Here is a 22579-nt window from a genome sequence, read left to right on the forward strand (position 1 = left end):
TAATGATTCCCTATACTATATAATTATCTATTTTTCCGAGATTTGTAAATTTTTTCTAGTAATAGTAGTAGATAATAATAGTAGTAAAAAAGAGCAGACAAAACAATGATATATTTAATGAGACAATGGAAAATACCTGGACATAGGCTCTACAGGAACGTTCCCGTTTCTGAAGCTGGTTCCATAAAGATGGCGGTTATGAAAACAGAATTTTAACAAATTAGCATCAGGAGAAAACAAAATATATAAAACAATGATACAATACTATTTTTTTCTTAATAATATTGTAGACTTTAAGCTAAGCATCTTACTAATGAACACCAGGTACAAATATGTAAGTTACTAAAAATTATTCAAAGTATAAACATTATAGATTTTCATTCAAATCTTTCTATACTAAAAATATATCTTTATTTAAGACTGTTTAAATTACTTAAAACTTAAAACTTATGGTGCACTAAAACCAAGCAAAGATTTAGGACTTAGGGAAAAGGATTTCCAGTTAGGATTTTGCCATAGGGAATGTCCTATCTTATAACTCAACAGTTTCAATCAGTCTCTTGGCAAATAGAGAACTTCGTTCATCAGAATAGAATTTAAGAGAACCTGCAGTTTTTGTCAGTTATCTAATTACTGTACATCTTTTTTCAAAAAAATAAACTAAACTAAAATATGCTAAACTAACTTATTTTAGAGAAATTTAAGTAGAACTTATAAAGAATATTTCTATGAAATAAAATTTATGAAGCAATAACAAGCTTACATTTACATTTATACAATCTTAGTGTGTGTGTGTGTGTGTGTATGAATAAAAAACATAGAAAACTTAGAAACAGCATAATAAGTGTTATGGAAATTTAGAAAATCTCCTTAAGTGAATTTAGTTGAAAATATTTGAATGATCAGAAACAAAGCAGCATAAATAGCAGAGTTTTTGATAGTACCTATAAAATATTTATTAAAGCAGATAAATTACTTGGTCATTATTCAAGAGAACCACTACAATAATCATAGTGGGCCAATATAATATGCTTCCACAATAACATTTGGAAAGTCCTAAATTTCAAGATAGATAATTATCCCTTGATCTCATGGAAATACTATATTATCTGACAAATAATGTGACTCTAAGAATTGGTGGCTTTTCTACAATTTATACTTTTTAAAATTAAAAATCCTCCAGTAACATGGAAATATTCTCAAAAATGAAAGTGCTTTGCATTGCAGCAGAATGTCCAGGAGTGCAAACACTTGTTAAGACTGCCTTGCATAGGCCATATATGCAAAACTGTTACAAATTGAATATTTTCTTTCTTGGGTAGACTAAACAGATTTATACAAATTCCAACTACTTCAGTGAAAATCCTTGCCAAAATTGTTAGCTGTTTCATTGAGAGGGATATAGAAGAAAATACAAGAAAAACTACTATAATGAATTTATATTTATTTATTCATGTATTAATCTTTTATGCCTCCTATCACCCCACAGGTGACTCTATAAGGGTGAAATAAATAAAGGCTGGCTCGAATAAAGGGTGAATTAAGAATAACAAACCTTGATCCCCAAATCTGTTTTGATACATTTTTATAAGTATATAATCATATCAATATATTTGAAACATTTATTATTTTATTATTGGCATTATAATTGCTATTCAAAGACAATTCATAGATTTTGTTCTAACCTTTGTCTTTAACTAACCCTTTATCCAGCAGAATTAAAGAAAAAAAATATATTAGTGTAATTGTCAAGTAATATGGACTATTATCAGATTATTTAAACCAGGGAACAATGGTGGAATGAAGACAATTTTGCTTGCAATGAAGCCAATAACCATGGCAGAATGAGGATGTGATGAATGGATTGCTGCCTCAAAATTGTTCTCCGATAAATGGGAGGAGCTGGATCACCCATTGGGCTTCATCAAGATGCTTCCAATGGTGAGACCATAAAATAGTGGTGTCTGGAGGGTTTTAGAGCCAGGAGAGACAGTTTTGCCCAAGCCACAATTTGAAGCCTTCAAAAGGAGATTGGTTCACAGACTTCCTTTCTTAATCACTTTTGGAAATGGCTTGTAAATTGCTTTTTGGATACTACCTACCTTCAGAAAGACATATTTTATACACTGAGTGATTTTCTTTCAATCCTTAGCAAAAGAAATTTCATGTACATTTAAACTTTAAGAAAATGTTTTATTTGGAAATAAGCAGTAATCGGATGATCCCTTTATCCATATTTTGGATAGTTATAAATGGATAAGAGGCCAGATTGACTGGAAATAAGATTTTGGAACTAATTATAAGAATCCAAATAATCCTGTGGTTTGTTTAAAATCCTATTAAAGTATACGAAGAGAATGAGTCTTAAGTGTATGAAATCTTTCCATGGGAAAATGTTGTGGAGTAGAGAAAACATGACAAGAGAAGACCGTGAAGGCTGGTTACTAGAGGCAACAAGAAAAAACTAAAGGTTATAATTAAAGGAGAAGACCCACCATTACAGAATGGAGAAAACTATTTTAATTTTGGAAGCATTCAATGATATTTAGCAACAATGAACTCAGAACTTTCTCTTAGATTGTCTGCTATTATAAAAATGGATTTAAGAATTGGAGATAGAATAGGAATGCTAAGAATCAGGCTGTTTTGAATATGGATTTAAAAATGATAGGTTACAAGAATATTTGCCAGGACTTACAGATGAAGTGAATAGATGTTTTAATAGCTAAAAGAGTCACTTAAATTTCTAAAGTAAATTGACTTTGAATATATGAATTTCTACTCAGAACTGTGACTTGGACAACTTTCTTATTTTGGACTTATAAAAGATGAGGGTTTTTTGGTTGTTGCATGGTTAGAGAAAATGATAAGCTCTTGTGTTAAAATTGAAGGAAAGTGTTAAACTTGGGAAGGAGTTTCTGAGAGAAGATGAAGAAAAAATGATAACAAATTAATTTGTGGGACATTATTTGAAAGAATTAAAGATTAAGATTTTCAATATATTGCTTTTGGTAGCAATGGATTTTTTTCTTGATTAAGTTTGAATGATGAGGCTTTAAATTTTGTTTATAGATATGAGATAATATATGAGAAAAAGGGTTTTTTGTTGTACTTTTAGAGAAAATGATATATTTTCCCTAAAAGTACAATGATAAGCTATTGTTTAAAGGAAAGGAATATGAAATTGCATGTGTATGTTGTCAACGCTGCAAATACTGTATATTCTTGCTTTGATAATATGCAGAACTGTCTGGTATTTTTATAGTTAAACCAGGCAACAGGGAAAAGGGAGGAGAATAAGGATAGCCCAAACCGGAAGTAAATCACATCTTCCATGACCCCAAAATAGAGGCAGGGAAAAATGCTTGGAATGTATGCGTAACGGAAGAGAAGCCAGACCTAAGCATTTCCACCATGCTGTACTGATGTCTCTGTAACCTTAATAAATGCTTTTAGGAGAAACATGTTTTATTAATTTTTAACATACACCTTAATATTTGGTAAACATCATATTGTCTGGGTTAGTGTTTAAAAAACAATCAATAACAATTAATTTCTATAATTCTGTAGTCCATATAGTAGCTTTACTTGATTTCCTCTTCTTCCAATATTCTCTTTTGCGAATCTTAAATTAATACAGTTCTTATTTAAATAAATGATAATTGAATATAAACATTTTTCTCATGTTTCTGTAAATAATAACCACGTAAATATAAAGCTTCTTTTCATTGATCATCTTGATTGCCTCGTCATAAATCCTGTTTACATTCTTATTTAAATTTATTTTCCCCACAATATTCAAAACATTCTTACTGGTTAAGATTTTCTCAAAATTAGTTACACTTAAGTATTTAAGTCTTTTTTCTCATACAAGCCAACACATTTTTACATTTCTCATGTCTTAAAGAAAAATAAGAGAAAAAAAGAAAAAACAGAGAAAACATTTCTTTTATGTAAACCATCCCAACATTTTTATATTTCTCATGTCAAAAAACCAAACACAAAAGAAAAAGAAATAAGGCATGCTATATTTCTTAATTCTCACTTTAGACTGGTGTTGTTTTTTTTTGCCCAAAATCTTCCCTGTTCAATATGCTTCAATGAATCAAAGAATCTTCCCATAATCTTATAAATGTTGTTGCAGGTACAAAAGGCAAAACAGGTAAGATGTTTTTATAGGAAGATTTCGCCCCTTCGTATTCATTGAAAATCTTTTCCTTTTTTCCTTTCTTGAATGTATTTATTATTTTTTGTCTCTCAAGTTCTCGTAATTCTTCTGGCAAAGTCCATTTTGCCAAATCTTTTTTCTTATCCTCAAACTTATTTTGCAATCTTAAAGTGTAGTTTTTCTTTTACATGTCCAGAATTTCCTGTAATTTTTTTTTCATCTGGGTTAAGTCATACGTTGTTGTATTGTTAAATTCCATCTTAAAATCTCTCTCCTCTGCCTTGTATTCAGTTGTCTGTTTTTTCTGCTTACTCTCTCTTTTTATTTTCTGAGAATTTTTACGTTGTAAAGTTAAATTGGAGATGTGTCCATTTATATTTTCAAGGCTATGTTTAATTTCCTCATAGTTTGAAATTATTGTTGTTTGGATTAGTTGCAACATAGCATAGATCTCCTTCTGGAAAGTATTTGTTTTTTCTTGATATATTCTTTCTGCAGATCTCTGGTTTTCCATGATAACCAAAAATCAGGGTTTTCCTTTCTCTGCAGACAACTTTAGGATCACAGTTGAGTTAGTATTTGTAATCCAGAAAGGTCAATTCTTTTTTTCTTTTTTTTTAGAGTTTATAATTCTCACTTTGTAGAAAGCCCAAGATGTTTTCTTTTTTCTTTTTCTTTTGTCACAGCTGTTCTCTGTTATTAAGACATTGAAGGTCACCATAATCAAATTTATCTTTTCCTGGGCCTTGCCAGTCCCTGTAATAGAGCAGCTGTTGTTGTATATTTTCATCCACCACTAGATGTCAGCATCAGTTCTTTCAGTTCTTTTCAGTAATAGACAATTATTTACTTCTATTTTCATGATATAAAACAGGCATGTCAAACTCGCGATGTCACGTGACATCGCGCGACGTATCACAACCCTTTCCCCATTGCTGGCAATGGGGTGGGCATGGTTTCAGCATGACCCATTCAGCCCGTGGGCCGGCAGTTTGACATGCCTGATATAAAAGGAAAATCTTAACAGATTCCACCGATTTCAATCTTATCCAAATTAAGTCTTATATTCTTTTCATTTCAACATATTTCTGTTCCCCCTGAAAGGTTTAATTCTTCCATGTGCAGGAGGGTGGGGCAAAGGTCCCCCTCCTTCTCACTTTTGAAGGCTTTTTGCTTCTTGGGTTTTTCTTTTTTTTCTCCCAGGAAATCAATTTCCAAGTAGAGGACAGAAAATCACAGTTCCAAACATGTTATTTACAGTCAGCTTGAAGTAGTACTTTTGGACTTCGGTTGCTTGTAGCTTGGGCTAGACTCGGAAGTTAAGCTAGCTTTTCTCCTGCTGGTTTCTGGAGGGCTTTTCCCAAACCAATTGGATCAACTGCCGTCTCTCTGCAATTGACGGGACTTCCCCTCTTCTATGTTGCCTCTGTGGGGCAATTTCAGGCCCATTTAGGGTCCCCTGGCAGGCAGAAATCAGCTGTAGGGTGTGGAGCCCCACAATCCCTCAGCTGCTACACTACTGCACAAAACTGGACGTGCATGCATGTGCATGTTTTAATGAATACTTGTTGATTGAATGATGAGGCTTTATTATCTACTAATAGATAAAAATGAGATATGGGATGAAGAAAGTTTTGGTTGAACTGTTTGAGAATGTAGTAAGTTATTGACTTGTCTTGATGAAGGGGAAATTATTTCTTTATATATCTTTTTTTCTTTAAATTTTTACCTTTCCCCCTTTCCCCTCTCTACACTTTTTATTTTTTATATTTTTCTCATTTTGTATTAGCTTTTTATGTTTGAATTTTAATTTCCAATAACAATTATTATAAAAAAGATTATTTAAACCCTAAGTAATGCTCCAACAGCAGCTACAATTTATTTCTATGAGGAAGGTAAATACTACTTTTTGTATTTATCAAGTTGTTTGATCAATGGAAAAAATCCAAAATATATACTTAATATCCTAAACATCATTATGATACGATTTAAAAAAAATGTTTGTTGAGAATCATGAATGTTCCATGAAGCTATATTTGTAGAGTGAGATTCTGAAAGAAATGGGATTGAGAGGACAATTTGATACACTGAGGCCTAAAACTAATAGACAAATTTATCAAAATTATACAAAATCCTGAAATCAAATGTGAACTAGTCAGAATAACCCAGTATCTTGGCTACAGCTCTGCTGACACTTTCATTGCTGTGTGATTCTTGGAAATAAGAGGAAGGGGGGGGGAAGAGGGAGGAAAAAGCAAAATAGTGATTTGGGGGACACAAAGTAAAGAAAATGTAAACAACTGTATGCCCTGGAGGGAACTTATCTTAGCAGGTGATGGTAGTAACACAGAAGTTTCTTTATTTGCATTCTTTTCTTTTAAAACTAATTGCTTTGCCACCATTTGCCACCACAGAATTGCAAAATAGTATCCCAGTGGGTTGTAATTTCCCTTTAATGGTTTCTGGAAGGCCTCTACATCTGTGCCATAGGGTTAGCTCAGTCCTTTCCTAATTCTGGAGAAGGGAGAGCTGAGACTGAAGTAGTAAAATGGCATGCCTACTAAACTTATTAACAAATTGTGTTAAAATGTTATTCTTAAGCTGATATATTCATTCTTGTATTGTCTTAAAGCAAGAATAGGAAATCATATGTGGCCTTCAAGGCTCTTTATTCTCCACCTCCCAAAGGATTACATAGCTTTTTTCCCCACATGATCGGTCCAAGTAACATCAACAGCAAGAGTTTGTTTAATTGCAGTGAATAATATGAAACATTGTCTTTTGGAATGGGGGTCTTTTACTTATCATCTAGCAGATGGGGGGAGAGTCACAATACAGTATCTTTCAATGAATTATACTTCCATGTTGAACAATATCATTCTTGCACTAACCAGCAAGATTATCAAGAGTCTCACTGAGGCGATGGAGATAATGATAATTCATGAAGATAATTAGTATGCCTTGCTAATGGAGGCTGTGCAAACTTTATTCTAGCCTTAGTCTAGATCAGGGGCCTTCAAACTTGGCAACTTTAAGACTTGGGGACTTCAACTCCCAGAATTCCTCAGGCAGTCATGGGAGTTAAAGTCCAGAAGTCTTAAAGTTGCCAGATTTGGAGACCCCTGCTCTAGATAAAATAATTCTAATATGGATCCTATGGCTGTAATCAGAACTGAACTGGAAGCATAACTGCCACTTATTCTTGAGTTGCATCATTCCTCCATTTCTTCCTTATGTGAAAGATTTTCAGCAAAATATTTCCTAACTGTTCTTAATTTTTGCCTCCTTTGGCCATGAATGTGTTTGGAGAGAAATGTCCAAAGAAATCAGAAAGAGTCCGGTACCACCTTTCAGATTACTATTAAAAGATGTATCCTTTTACTGAATTACAGCCACATGTATTCCAGATAAATGCATAATATAGATGAATAAATTTTCTACTCCTATTAACTATAATTCAGGTATATTGTAAAATGTAAAATAAATAAAATAATACTAAGGATAGGTATAATCACCTCTTATTTATAAAAAGAGAACAATCTGGTCCCAATGGGATGCCTGAAGTCTGTGAAGCCAGTATTTACTCCCAAGGAATCTAATTGACATTTTGGTTGCTTAGCAACTTCAGGGATAACTGAATAAAAATATTTTGATTTCCTTCAAGTTTAGCTTTTGCTCAGGGATTTCAACAAGAGGAATATTATCTCTTAATAGCCAAATGCAATGAATTTGTTCACACAATTAGAATAGTTATAAAAACTATTGGGCACACTAGCACTTGAACCACTGATTTCAAGAAGGACCTAATTAAATAACAGAATTAAATAACAGAATGAACCATGCTAACTGGGAAATTATGCTACTGCTACCCTAATTATACAATAGAAAGTAAAATTGTCAGGAGGCATAAGGCTTGCCTTATAGCTTTCCTCCTCACATGTATTAGGTAACTTTATATGTATTAGTGTCACTCATAAATAGGATTCTACCATCAATAGATTCTATTCTACCTTGTCATGTCATTATTCAGTTATGTGTATATTTTGCATTCGTAGATGTGACCCAATGAATTAAACAGATAACAATTGATGAGATTTTGTTTCTAGTAATCCTCCCTTAAATTTAAGGGAACTCTAATCTTAAAAGCTGTAAATTAGGATTTTGGATCCCATGAGGAGAAACAAGAAGAGGATTACAGCAAAAGGTCTAAGTGATCTGAAAGTCTAAGTTTTTTTTTTGAATTATTTTGTTCTGATTGTATTCAGGATATTCAAATAGGACTGTAGTCAGAAATACTATTTTATTTAATTATTTGTCGATTGGGAGTTTTTGTAGATCACATTGAAATAAGCTGATTTTCAGGATGGTTCCTAACCATGATCATGCAAAACAACTAAATGTGCATATCATGACATCACAATGAAAACCCTGCCATATTGTCAAATATTGTTAACATTTGATAAATATTGGGCAGAAGTCAGAATATCAAATCTTCCTGATAGCACCCCCTTTTCTTCTGGAATCAGTACAAAAAGGTGATGTTAGTCTACAGAGTCACTTATAAACCTTGTACCTGAGTACCTAAGGAAACGTAGAGGCCTAGAGTTAGAAGGAACTAGATAGGCAGTTGGGACCAATCCTGTTGTTCAGTGAGGGGATCCAAATTAAAACATCCCAGCTGAACGGTTGATTCAACTCTGCTTGAGCTCAACCAATGGAGAGGAAACCCTGCATTGGGGTAATTCATTCCACTGATGAATTTCTCTTATCCTGCTTGCCATTTTTAATCCCAGAGCTGAAAAAAATTAGAATGTAACCCTCAATGCTTTCAACAATTAATTATAATGTGTTATTTTAGATATTGTATCACTTTTTGATTATGTTGGACTGAAAAATCTCCGGGCAGTGCTACTTTAAGCTATACTAGTAGAGAAATGATGGAATGTTTCTCCATGTAAATGAACAAAATTTTCCACAATAATGATATTCTAACCTAGTCTTTTCTTTAATATGCTAGTCTGTTATGTCTCTCCACGTTTTGCATATGAAGCAGTGATTTCACTTTTTCACTTCAACATGAATCTAATAAATACTTATTACATGAGTTATCAAATTGATATCTGGGGCATACTACACTTTTTATACAATCAGTTTCACAATAGCATAGTTATAGATTCAGCTATAAACACAGCAGTATGAGGAGGAAGAAAATGGGGTGGGGGGTCTTCAAAAGTAACAATGAAAACAAGTTTGGAAAAGAGGAGGTTATTAGAAATCCAGAAAGAAAGCCAGCGAGCAGCAAGCACATCATCACTTTGCTCTTTGGGTCCTGGGCCTAGTCTCTCCCCCCTCCTTTTCCCATAAATGCAAAGGGCAGGAAAAGAATGACAGCTAGGAAGAAAGGCAAAAGGTAAGAATTAATAAGGTTCCAGAGCTCTTCCATGGTGTTTACATTGCCGCTGCAATTTAGTGTTCTCCAATCTCCCAAATGCTTTGGGTCTCAAATTCCATTAGTTTCAACCAGAAAAATATCATCTACGGTATATTCAGAACCTCATTACACAGAGCTAGGAACTCCGTGTAATGTTTGTAATCCTCTTCCTTTTCTCACATGGTAATTATTGGAAAGTGTTCTTAGGAGAGGGGGAAAGTGAGGAATGGGAGGGATTTGTAGAAGCAAAACTGACTAAATGAAGAAGTAAGGAAAAAAAAAACCTTCAGTAACATTGTCTAGTGCTGTAAAAACTGGAGTTTCCTCAATATGATGTAGATATTCAAACTATTTTTACAGCATAGGTTATCCTGATATTACGTTTCTGTTTCTGTCATTCACAAAAGGAAAAACTACCTAAGAAATCCATAGAATTATCTATCAATAGAATATATGTAGCTCAGGGTTGAATGGGAGAGTTCTTGGTGGTTTTTGAGTTTGGCTGTTTGCTTGCAGATTTTTTGTGACCAGACTAGTTTACATCTCCAGTGCTCATTGAAATAGCTATGCTAGAAGAAACTAAAGCATATTTTTAGAATCTAGTAAAATGTTATCTGGCCTACTGAAGAAGAGACATACNATACCACCAGATAAATGGGTAGAAATTGTAGAATTACTATCTTACTGATAATCTTCAAGTTAAAAACCTTCAAGTTAAAAACTGGGTAAAGGGAAATTAAGACTCTATTTTATCTGGAAAGGAGAATTAAAAACGGAGGATTTTTTTTGTATTAATACGTTTTACTACTTATGTGTATCTTTCTATTCATTCCTGCAATCCATAGAAACTAAAGTTTAGAAAATTATTTTACACAATTCCTTATCTTGATATTTTCTGAAACCATATAAATAGCAGCTGATTTCACAAAAAGCAAAGAGCTCTGTTCAGAAGGGTCATAAGGCCCCATCCCCAGTAATAAGTACAGAGGAATTCCCATGGCCAAATGCACAAGCTACAATCATGAGTTTAAAAGATGTGATTCTTACCTTGTTTAAACTTCGTGCTGCACTGTCTTTTCCACCAGGTGTCAGGTTTCGAAGCTGCACATCCAATAACCCCACCAACTGGTCCATGGCACGAACTGAGTAAGTGATATCCCCTGCATGCAAGTGGCTTTTTGTTTGTTCAGCAAGTTCTCTAGCAACATTGGCAGCTGTCTCTCCTGATTTCAACTATGATTGAAAAAAAAGTGAAAACATGTCAAGATATTTTATGGACTAGCCTAAGAGAAATGTATGTTTCATGATGAGGGACCATTAAAAGCAGCCCAGCTGATACCAACAATAGCAATATAGCATTTTCGAAGTTTTGAAAGGGCTTGAAGCATTTCCTAGGCCATTATAATTCTTAAAACAAATGACTAAACTCAGTCATTGGAATTTTGGAATTCTGTATGAAATGTTCTTTGAATAGAATTCATGTCAAACACAAATGCTTTAAATATTAATAAAATCTACATGAGTTCCCTCAAGTGGCAGGGGCAATAAATTTTCCTGCTAGAACTGCAAGGGATATAATAATTTGTTGAAATAAAGCATATTCTGACGTTTCTGTACTGTAGATAGATACTGAAATCACAGTGGATCAGATTCTTAAAAAAATTCTTAAACACCAAATTGCTTTGCACAACATCTTCCCATAATTCAGAGCATACAATTTCTCTGTCAAAAAATGATCATTGCTAATCACATCAAAAGATGTCACATATGGAGAACAGGCAGGTGCTTTCCTCCCCATACATTTGTGGCATTCACCCATTTTAGACGGATCTTTTGTCCTTTGTACAGTCCTTTTTCACAAGGAGGACATCTTGATCTCTTTAGCTGTGTTGGTACAGCTTGTTTTAATCACAGGAAAGAGCTTTCTTATTTGTGTTGAATTTTTTGAATAATACAATATAATAAATAATACAAATTTTAATAATTGACAATTATTAAAACAACAATTATATTTCTTTTCATGCAAACTAATGAGCCATACACCTGAAAAAGTTGGACTAATCAATGCAAACTAAAAGAGAAAGAAGGGAAGTAACAGGAAAACCAATATCTCCATCTGGTGGCAGTATGTGACCACTTTTATCCTTATTGGGAATCATCAGACCTTCCTAGTCAGGTCTTTGTAGCCCTTCAGGGGATGGAAGTAATGTAAACCTCATACACAAGGAGCATGACATAAAGTAACATCTGTATGTCACTCTGAAAAGTTGACAGTATTGTATATACCATCCTGATACAAATTATTAAGAAGAGAAGAGTGACTTGAGATGTATAATAGCTACAACATTTATGTTCTGATTGGAAAACAGCTGGGCCATATGGAACAGATTTAGATTATCAGCTCTGTGATAACCAATGAGCAATTGCCTGTTGTAGCACTGCTTTGTTTAAAATAAGGACTAAGAAAGAAATAGCTGATCTATATTTTGAATAGAAAACTATACGAAATACTGGATTTTTTAAAAAAATATATTCTGGTTTTGGGGAAGAAAATGGATTGAAAAAAGTGTAAGTAAAACACATATCAAATATTTGTTTTTTAATAAAATGAAGTTGCAAAATACTAATGAGAATGCAATCGTATAGTTATTTATATGATATGCATCAGTGATTTCAAGTGGACTTATTTCTAAGTAGAACTAAATAGGATTGCAGCCTCAGCCAAGAACGATGAATCTGTGGTCTTCAGATGATGTTGAACTATAGCTCCCTATTTCTCTCTCTATTGATCATACTGACTGGGGCTTCTGGAAGCATCATTTGAAGATCATAAATTGGCTATCCCTGCTTTAAGGTATAATTTTTATGAAATCCATTGAACTGTGGACAGTGGCTTTATTTCACTGGGTGTTTTGGGGAAACTAATTGCTTTAAGAAATTAAAGAAGCCAAATCACAAAACATCAGGGTTGCAATGATCACTGGCAATGATCGCTGCTTAATTGAAAAAGAAGCAATGTGTAATATGTATTGAAGCATCCACAAGAGTGCTCAAAAGCAGTGTGACCAGGTGATTGAAGCTCATTTCCCTTTTAAGGTCTGTTCACACATCACACAGACATAAAAAAGGGGCAGAAATTCAGTTCCCTGATTGCACCTGCCATTTTATTGTCCCCTGTCAACAATCTCTGTGCCTCCAAAAACTGGGTGAAATGAAGGTCTTATATTTGGAGGCAGCTAAGAAATAGTGTCATTTATCCATAGAATAAAGGCAATTTTGATAGATATTGTAAATAATGAAAACACATAAAAATATAAAGGCAATAAAAATCTAGCATGACCAATGTTTGGAGACATAATCCCCAGAGCAATCAAATTAATAAAACTATTCCTCCCTTTTTTTTGAACAAGATAACACATCAATTATAGAATAAATAAAATATAAACTATTTTAAAATGAGTTATTAGAGGCTACTTTATACGAAACACTATAAAAATGTTAAGTCCTTGAAGAAAAAAAATCTTTAGAAGAACTTCTGCTCAGGTTTATTTCACAAATAATGGTATAGAGTCTCCTGCTTGAGCAGGGGGATTGGACTGGAAGACCTCTATGGTCCCTTCCAACTCTGCTTTTCTGTTATAAATAGTTTTAGCAGTTTTGTAAAACTTGAAAAAGATTTGAGAAAGTCTTTATTCATTTTATAATGTGAAACTAGCAATCATAACGTTTTAAAATTGAGTAATTAAATGACATTTCAATCCATTTTCTGAAAAGAAGATTAGATTACTTAATATAATGCAATTCTTTGAAACTGAAGCTAGTTTAATGTGGATAATTCCATTCCTTCATTTCTACCGGACAGAGTATGGGAAAAGATCCAAACAAAGCTGGAACTTTACTTTACTTTACTTTACTTTATTTTGATTTATATCCCGCCCTTCTCCCAACGGGACTCAGGGCGGCTCACAACATATTTAAAAACAGAAACATATTTACAATCCCCACCAAATAAAACCAATTAAAACCAAATATTTTAGAGTTGTGCTGTTTAAAATTTTCTAAAAAATGAACCCGATTTAAAATCCTCCCTAGGNATCTCGGGGGGTAGTTCGTTCCAGAGGGCGGGGGCACCCACAGAGAAGGCCCTCCCCCTGGGGGTCGCCAGCCGACACTGCTTGGCCGACGGCACCCTGAGGAGACCCACTCTGTGGGAGCGTACCGGTCTATGGGAGGGAATCTGTGGCAGAAGGCGGTCTCGGAGATAACCAGGTCCTGTGCCATGGAGCGCTTTAACTGAAAGTGTAAACATGTCCTTATTTAGTCATATTTATTTATTCCTATTTGAAGAGTTCTCACTTATTCACACACACTTGGTGGCCATAAGAGTCACTCTCGCTATCTTGAAACATGCAAAGCACTTTAGTTAAAAAACAGAATATTTTAAAACATTCATTAAATGAATAATCTCTGTCCATTAAGTACATTTTCTAAAAATAGCTTTATTTAGACCAATTAAGTATTTTATTGTAAAGCAACTTGAAATTTGGGGCACATTATATAAAAATCATAATTCTGTTAAAAATTCCACATAATGTTTCCTCAAATATTGACTCTTTTTAAATCTTAAACCACTGGATATTTATAATAACTTATTATGACATAAATTTTACTTCATGAGATGCATGAAGTATTATGCTGAGAGAATAAGAAAAAAAGTAAGATAAGAGTAATAAAATATGATATCAAAGGGCAATAAAATGTAGGAACTGCACAAAGTACTTATTTTCAATACTATTTCATGTGCTCCTGAAATGTTGTATATGTGCATTGTGATTAGTGGTTATAATAAGTAATTCTCCAGCTAACATCCATACTAGTAAAATCTGAAAGTATTTTTTTGAATTTTCATGGGTTTTTTTCTGAATTTTCTGGTTTTTTTACATAATAAAACCACTTCTAAAAGATTTTAATATATCTAAAAGTTTTAATTTATAAAGATTCACATTTCTGATTATTCTCATGAAGTCCTTGAATCAAACTCTGACTTAAGATAAGTCATGCTGAAACTGATCTTCATCCTCTTTTATATCTTAGTCTAACATAATTCTCCAAGGCTCTTCCTTTTGCTGCATATAATGGTTTGCTTTCATTTATTCAAAGTTTGGATTACAAAATCTTGGTTTTAAATGAATGCAGAATGACTGTAACATACACTGTTAGCACAAATATATCAAGTCTAAGTGAACAGTTACCTTCTGAGTGATGTGATTGACCCAAAGTGAGGAACAATTGCTGAGGTCTGGCCCTTGAGGATCCCAATTTCCACCAGGAGCAAGGCAAAGGAACGTTGAAACACCTGCAATTATAATGACAATATCATGCTTGAATTAATATTCAATAAAATAACTTTTTGAAGAAGAGAATTCTTTTCCTCCCAATCCAAGCATTAATTTATATCTTAGAAAAATCTCATCATGATTAAGAAAACAAACATTGTTTGTATTCCTATATTTCTGATACAACTATCAGGGCTGAAAACTCATGGTATCACTGAGACGATGCAAAATAAATTTCCTGGCATAGAATGCTACTTTGAAATCCAGAATTCTACACAGGCTTTGAATTCTTAGAGGCAGCTCCCAAAGCTTGAAAAAAAAGTCAGAGAATTATAGGGTTTAATGTGCCCGAAAGGAGAAATTACTAAATATATGATGGGTGACAGCACCCATTTGATTGAAGCAATACAAGAATCATCGGCCACGCTACCACCCACTTTGTGAGTTCATCAAAACCTGGCACTCCACAAGCAATTCCATCAACAGACAGATCAACCTACACCCAACCTACAAGATAAGATAAGATAACCTTTATTGTCATTTTTTTACTGTGGGCACAACGACACACATCAAAAATGAAATTTAGTTGCCCGCTCTCAAAGTGAAACACATACATGACGCACACCTAAACATACTATGAACAACATATGTATAGACCCACATCCCTACTTATACGTAGCAAATAAATATTAAATACTGTCCATCTTGAATATATAACGGAAGGAGGAAGCTTGAGAGTTCACAAGGTTAATGCTGTATGGAATGAAACTATGGCTGGATGTTCTGCTACGGATACCACGAAGCCTCCTCCCAGAAGGTAACAAGGAAAACAGGTCATGAAGAGGATGTGTAGTGTCCCAGATAATCTTACGGACCCTGCTCAAGCAATGCTTCTGTGCTATGTCCTGGATGGGAGGGAGGGAACTGCCAATGATCTTTTCGGCCATTTTCACCACTCTCTGCCCCGCCTTCCTGTCTGAAGCAGTGATGCTTCCAAACCCCTCAGAATTCAAATAAACTGCACAGCGAACCAGAGACAGCATTGACCTTCAACCAACCAGCACTTCACCTCCCAATGATCCTCACCTGATGTAACTTCCCCATCACAAGACCCACAACAAGACCCTCACTTGACATACTCACACCTGACCCATCACAAGACCCTGATCTGATGGGACCCTCACCTGACATGACCTCACCATCACAAGACCTACTGACCACACGAAGCTCTTATAAATAGAAATACACTGACACTGACATCCCCTAAATTCTGCTGAAGATGTTACCTAGCCTGGTAACAAAACTTTCGGAAACCAACCCACAAATCTCCACCTTCATACAATGGGTGATCTTATGAAAGGCATTCTGAGAAATGAATTTTTATGTAACTTAAATTTAAATGAAACTGAAGCTTTTTTAAAAATATGGTCTCTTGTATGTGATTGAAAGACAAAAGGAGTCCTCTCAATCCACATTATTTTATGACAAGGATAACTTTTAAAAATGTTCCCCCTCATTTAAATACTGTAAATAAAGCCTTAGACCTTCATAGCTGATACACTCTTAAGAAAAACTGCATAGAAGGGACTCTGATCTGTAACAATAAGCCAGAAGCCAACACAGGGATGATTTCCCATAATTGAAATTGTGGGAAAAACAAAATGCAAAATAATTCTGCCAATTCTTTACATTTACGTTAAAATGTTGAGGATTCAAAAATATTTTTTCATGGGAAAAAATTAAATCTTCAAATAGCTATTTAATAACTGCACTAATTACAGTATTTTTAAAAATATAATCACTGACTATTAAAGTAAAGCAAAGGATCTTAATTCTGAATCTTGCTGGTTCATGTATATATTCTGAACATAGGAAAAAATGCTGGGCAAAATAATTTGCCTTCCATCCTCCAGTCTTCCACACATTGTTATGTTAAAACAGGAGCAGCTGTGTTTTAATTCCAATTTACTAATTTGGATCTTAAATGGAAGTACTGTCTCTGATCTTTTAATACCAATCCAATGGAAAAATGTATTTAATATTAATATTATAGCTTGTTAATGAACTAACAAGTTCAACCATATATTTAAGTCACACTGTATTATAAAATATCCTGGTAATATATGAATAGAATAGAGCTGGAAGAGGTCTTCTAGTCCAGCCCCCTACTCAAGCAGGAGGACCTATACCATCTCAGACAGGTGATTGTCCAGTCTGTTCCATTGTTCCACTGGTTTATTGTCCTCACTGTCAGGAAGTTTCTCCTTAATTTCAGGTTGCTTCTCTCTTTGATCAGCTTCCAAACATTGTTTCTCGTCCTTCCCTCTGGTGCTCTGGTGAACAACCTGACCCCCTCTTCTTTGTGGCAGACCCTCAGATATTGGAATACTGCTATCATGTCTCCCCTATTTCTTCTTTACTTTAGATTGGCCAAACCCAAGTTCCGCAGCCGTTTTTCATATGTTTTGGTCTCCAGGCCTTTGATCATCTTAGTTTTTTCCAGACTCTCAACATTTTTGTTGTGACATGGTGACCAAAATTGGCTGCAGTATTCGAGGTGTGGTCTTACTAGGGCTTTATAAAGAGAAGCGAGCACTCCGTAAAGCCAGAGCTGCAAATGCTGAAGCAATAGTGTCCACATTTCTATGTTCAGTATGTGGCAGAACATTCCGTGCTGACATCGATCTCATTAGCCATCTACGGACACACCGCTGATGGCCCATAATCCATAAGAAGTCAAGGTCTTCATCGAAATCGATGGACGAACAACACATAAAGTGGTACTAGTACTTTGTGTGATCTTGATTCTATGCCTCTGTTTATACAACCCAGGATTATATTAGCTTTTTTGGTTGCTGCTGCACACTGCTGGCTCATAGTTAAGTGATCGTCTACCAGGACTCCAAGGTCCCTCTCACAGTTACTGCCTCCAAGCCAGGTTTTGCCCAATCTGTATTTGTTCCTTTGGTTTTTCCTGCCTAAGTGTAAGAGTTTGCTTTTCTCCACATTGAAACTCATTTTGTTGGATAGGGCCCATTGTTCGAGTTTGTCAAGATCTTTTTGGATCCTGAGTTTGTCTTCTGGGGTGTTGGCTACTCCTGACAGTTTGGTGTCATCTGCAAATTTGATGAGTTCCCCTTCAATTCCCTCGTCTAAGTCGTTTATGAAGATATTGAAGAGTACTGGGCCTAAGACGGAACCTTGTGGTACCCCACTACTTATTCTCTCCATGTGGATGTAGTGCCATTCAGGACTGCTTGTTGAGTACGGTTTGTCAGCCAGCTACAGATTCATCTGGTGGTGATGTTATCTATTCCATCTTTTTCTAGATTACCAAGGAGTAGGTTGTGATCTACTTTGTCAAATGCCTTACTGAAATCTAGGTATACTATATCCATTGTGTTTCGCTGGTCTGCTAGTTTAGTCACTTTATTGAAGAATGAGATCAGATTGGTTTGGCATGAACAAACCCGTGCTGGCTGCTAGTTATGACTTTGTTTGTTTCTAGTTGTTCGCAGATCTGTTTTTTTATTATCTTTTCTAGGATCTTCCCAGGTATTGAGGTTAAACTGATTGGCCTGTAGTTTCCTGGGTCTGTTTTTTCCCTTTCTTGAAGATGGGGGCCACATCAGCCCTTTTCCAATCCTTGGGTACTTCCCTGGTGCTCCAGGATTTATGGAAGATGTGGTGCAACGGTTCTGAGATAACATCTGCCAGCTCTTTCAGAACTCTGGGAGGTAATCTGTCTGGTCCTGGTGATTTATATTCGTCAAGATTGGATAGGTGTTCGCTTACCATTTTCTTGCTTATTTTGATTTTTGTTTCTAGTATGTCTTTTGCAGTGTTTTTTTTTGGGTGTGTTGGATTATGGTTTCTTTTCGTGTGAAGACTGATGCAAAGTATAAGTTAAGCAGCTCTGCTTTCTCCATGTTGCCTGTAATTTCCTTGCCATCTTCTCTTTTTAGTGGGCCTACAGTTTCCTTGACTTTTTTCTTGTTATTAATGTGTTGGAAGAAACTTTTTTTTATTGTCCTTGATTTCTGTTGCAAGTCTTTGTTCATTCTGAGCCTTTGCTTTCCTGGCTTCTTCTTTGCATGTTCTGGCTGTCTGCTGATAATCAACCTTAATTACGTGCCCCTCTTTCCATTTTTTGTATTTGTCCTTTTTTGTCTTTCAGTTTGTCAGAGAGATCTTTTTGCAGCCATGCTGGTTTCTTCCTGGATTTCTTGTTTTTCTTTCTCAATGGTATTCTCAATGGTATAAAATGCTACAATGTCATACTATGTAACAAAATTATAAAGCAACCCTTATTAATAGACTGCCTAACTGATATAATACCAGGGCAAATTAAATAATTGCCAACATAAATGTAATTCAAAGGGTAGTCAAAAAAGGGCATCCGGCTTCCGGTTCTGGATCACAGCGCCTTCGGACGCACGAGGAGAGTTCCCTCCCTGACGTCTGGTTTCCTTCCATCAAAAGACCCTGGAAAGGGTCGAAAGTCACCCTGGAGGGGCGACCACCGCTGAGGAGGACCCTCACCTGAGCATGGAAGGGTGGCAGCCCTCCTGCTTGAGCTTATGCAGCTCCTTTGGATCGATGGAAGAAAGATCGGCCATCTTGATGGCCGACCACCTAGCTGCAGCAGCCGAAAGCCAAAAGCACTGAGTGAGACCTTTCCTTATCTCTCTCTTTACCCTAACTACCTTCCTGTGAAAGCTCCTTGAAACTCTCTCCCTGCTCTCAATTCAGCAGTGTTTGCATACTTCGGAATTTAAGCTTTGGAAAGAAAAGAAAAAAATAACTAACTTTAACAACCAGATAACTGGATTTTTGTTTTGTAGATACCTTGGGGCCCCAAAACTTCTTATTATAGAGACTTATCATTTACTTAAACTATCCAAACTATCATTTACCTAAACTATTAATTTTGGAAAATACCTTTTTTCTGCTTTTTTAACCGAAAAATAAAAAAGCTAATTGGCGTTTGAGAAAAGATTTTGTGGTCTGCTGGGGACATCTTGTGGTGAAACCTGGCATAGCAATTGAATTTCTTTTTTTTTCAATTATGCTTGTTGACTCCCTTGATTTGTCCTTCATATTATCCAAAAGATAAGAATTGGGAACAGCTGGCTGGTGGAAAATTTTTTTTTAGAAAGTGTGGAGGTGAACATTGGTTGACTCTTATTAAACATAGCCTCCACTAAAGGACTATCTCTAATCACCATGGAAACAGAGGAACTCTACCCACAACTCAACTATAAACTTATTCTTGAAAAAATTCTTGAAGCTACTGAGCTAATCAAGTCAAAAGTGAAAGCCGAGGATATTTTCATAAAACTACAAATCGAACCCCAGACTCTAGATGATCAACTTACAAGCCAAAAAACAACAGAAGAGGAACAACAACATTCACAACCTATTAAGAATTTTGCTAACCCAACACTGACTTTAACTACAGTATCTATAACTCCAAAAACAACAGGAACCAATCAACAAACATACTACATCGAGAACTTAGACAATTTAGCTAACCAAACAATAACTACAATACTGGATATGACTCTCTACTTTACCCAGACGAAATTGGAAGAAGAACAAGAGGACCAGACTGAACTGATGACAAATATTCCAAACCAAACATGGAGATTTGAATTATTAGGACAACAACCTAACTATTACAAAGGGGCCAGTTCCTTTGAAAAATTGATAACAGGATGTTCTCCCTTGGTTCAAGCAACATGTATGGGAATGAAGGGAGACACATCAGTGGATTCAAAGGCACTGGTATGGAAACCTGCTTGGCACAAAAAGAAAGCCAGAGTTAGATTTAAAAATGGGATTTAAAAATTCACTTAATGGGCTAAGTAGCTTTTTGGAGTGATTGGTTTAATATCTAGGATTAAGATTTATAAGGGAAATTAAAATTAATTGTTAGATTATAGTTTTGATTGTTAGATGGAAATACATTTGTGATAATGGAAGATATTTTGTTAGTAAATGAAATAGAATATATTTGTGAACAAAGTAAGAAGGTAAATTTTGGAACAACATGTCTATTTTAGTTATGTTAAGTATTTTATAATGAAATGAGGGAAATTAAGGTTATCCGAAACTTAAATATTGGTTATAAAAGGCCAAATTGAAACATGGCAAATGGAATTAAGTAAAACTTAAAAACAGGACCTGGATATGTATAAGTAAAATGTCATTGATAAATGTATGGATTGATTGAGCATTAGTTAGAAATGTATTAATATGAACATGATATAATATTTAAGGGAACTAGAGAGGGAATTTCTATTGATGTAACCTGAGATACACATGAATGATTTTGCTTTTGGACTATTGATTACTCTACCACCACGCTGCTTCCTAAGCACCTGGATGTAAAAATTTGAAAAATTAATAAAACTTGTTTCATATAAAAAAGGGCATCCCCACTGAAAAGGCATTTTTCTTAGCATGTATTAGTGACTTTATTTGTTCTATTTTTTAATTTTTCCAATTTTTCCAAATGCCCACCTCACCAAACAAACAACTTTTAATATAGCTCAGCAATGAATATGCAAATAACATTCCTCTTTATTACTTTGGGAAGCCTCTATTAATATTCAGGCAACTACTTTCTGCACTAATGGAAGCTTTTGTGTCATGAAAATCCATTTTCATTAGCCTGATCCATCAGTACCCTGAACTGAAACAATCTTTCAAATGTAGGCAACAAGCTTATATTAACATCTAGAGGATATTCTTATTTCACAGGTCCAAAAAAAGCACCTTGGGATGTTCCACAGTAAATATTACTAGAAAATGTTGCACTCTTTGAGATACTTGAAAGGCTCTGTGATAGTTGCCATAGCCAAGTTCTACTGACTGCATCTAAAATAAGAAAATAACTAAAAAACACCTGGAGTTCTTGTTTATGGTCATCAAGACATGGTCTAACTCTAAGTTAAGGATTAAGTTCTTTCTTTTTAAAAAAATCAAAATCACTCGTATTTTTAGTGAAGCTTTTAATCTTTAAATGTTCTTTTAGCTGAAATTGTCTTACACTCACTCTCTGTTATTCATTTTAATCCTTTAGTTTTATCCTGAGGCCTACTACTGAGTGAAGCTTTTTATCTACATTTTCTTACATCTTTGGGCATACTGTTATATTTGCTTTGTACTGCTTCAGGAGTGCAATAAAAATTGATTTAATTTGATTCACGGACCTTGGGCTGGCATTCCATGTAGTATCCTGCCAATTTCAGCGAGAAAGTTAGGGAGCTTGTTAGGATCTGTATCAAAAGCCAGGTGGGTGACTTTGGAACAGTCCTCTCTCTTAGTCTAAATCACCTCACAGGGTTGTCACGGTGACAAAAATAGGAGGAGGAAGGAGTATTATATATGTTCACTGCCTTCAGTTATTTATAAACTAATAAAAGCAGGATAAAAATCTAATAAATAAATAAGAGGGGACATTTTGAAGTTTCCCTTTTCTTTCCATCTTACCATCTCACATGGAAATTAGGATTTCTGCAAGAAAACAGATCAAAGCAGAGGAAATTCTCTTAAATCATTCCAGAATCCAGGGGTCTAAGTGGGCTAATCATTGTTAAAAAGGTGATTAATAAACAAAAGCCTTTTGATACTAATGTT

The 22579-nt window shown here is 34.8% G+C and overlaps 1 protein-coding gene across 3 annotated transcripts in view; it reads right to left on the reverse strand.

Annotated features, from left to right (window-relative positions):
- ADGRL3 (adhesion G protein-coupled receptor L3) overlaps positions 1 to 22579 on the reverse strand; it is a 410528-nt gene that overhangs the window by 237198 nt on the left and 150751 nt on the right. For all 3 annotated transcript variants that reach the window (XM_029283374.1, XM_015812132.1, XM_029283375.1), the window contains 3 exons: positions 14852 to 14955; positions 10647 to 10832; positions 137 to 175 (listed from right to left, as the gene is read on the reverse strand). In XM_029283374.1, coding sequence (XP_029139207.1) covers positions 137 to 175; positions 10647 to 10832; positions 14852 to 14955 — 329 coding nt within the window. The remainder of the gene's footprint in view (positions 1 to 136; positions 176 to 10646; positions 10833 to 14851; positions 14956 to 22579) is intronic.

The sequence above is a fragment of the Protobothrops mucrosquamatus genome, unplaced genomic scaffold (assembly GCF_001527695.2).
Source record: "Protobothrops mucrosquamatus isolate PMUCROS unplaced genomic scaffold, P.Mucros_1.0 scaffold69, whole genome shotgun sequence".
In the NCBI taxonomy this organism is placed as follows: Eukaryota; Metazoa; Chordata; class Lepidosauria; order Squamata; family Viperidae; genus Protobothrops; species Protobothrops mucrosquamatus.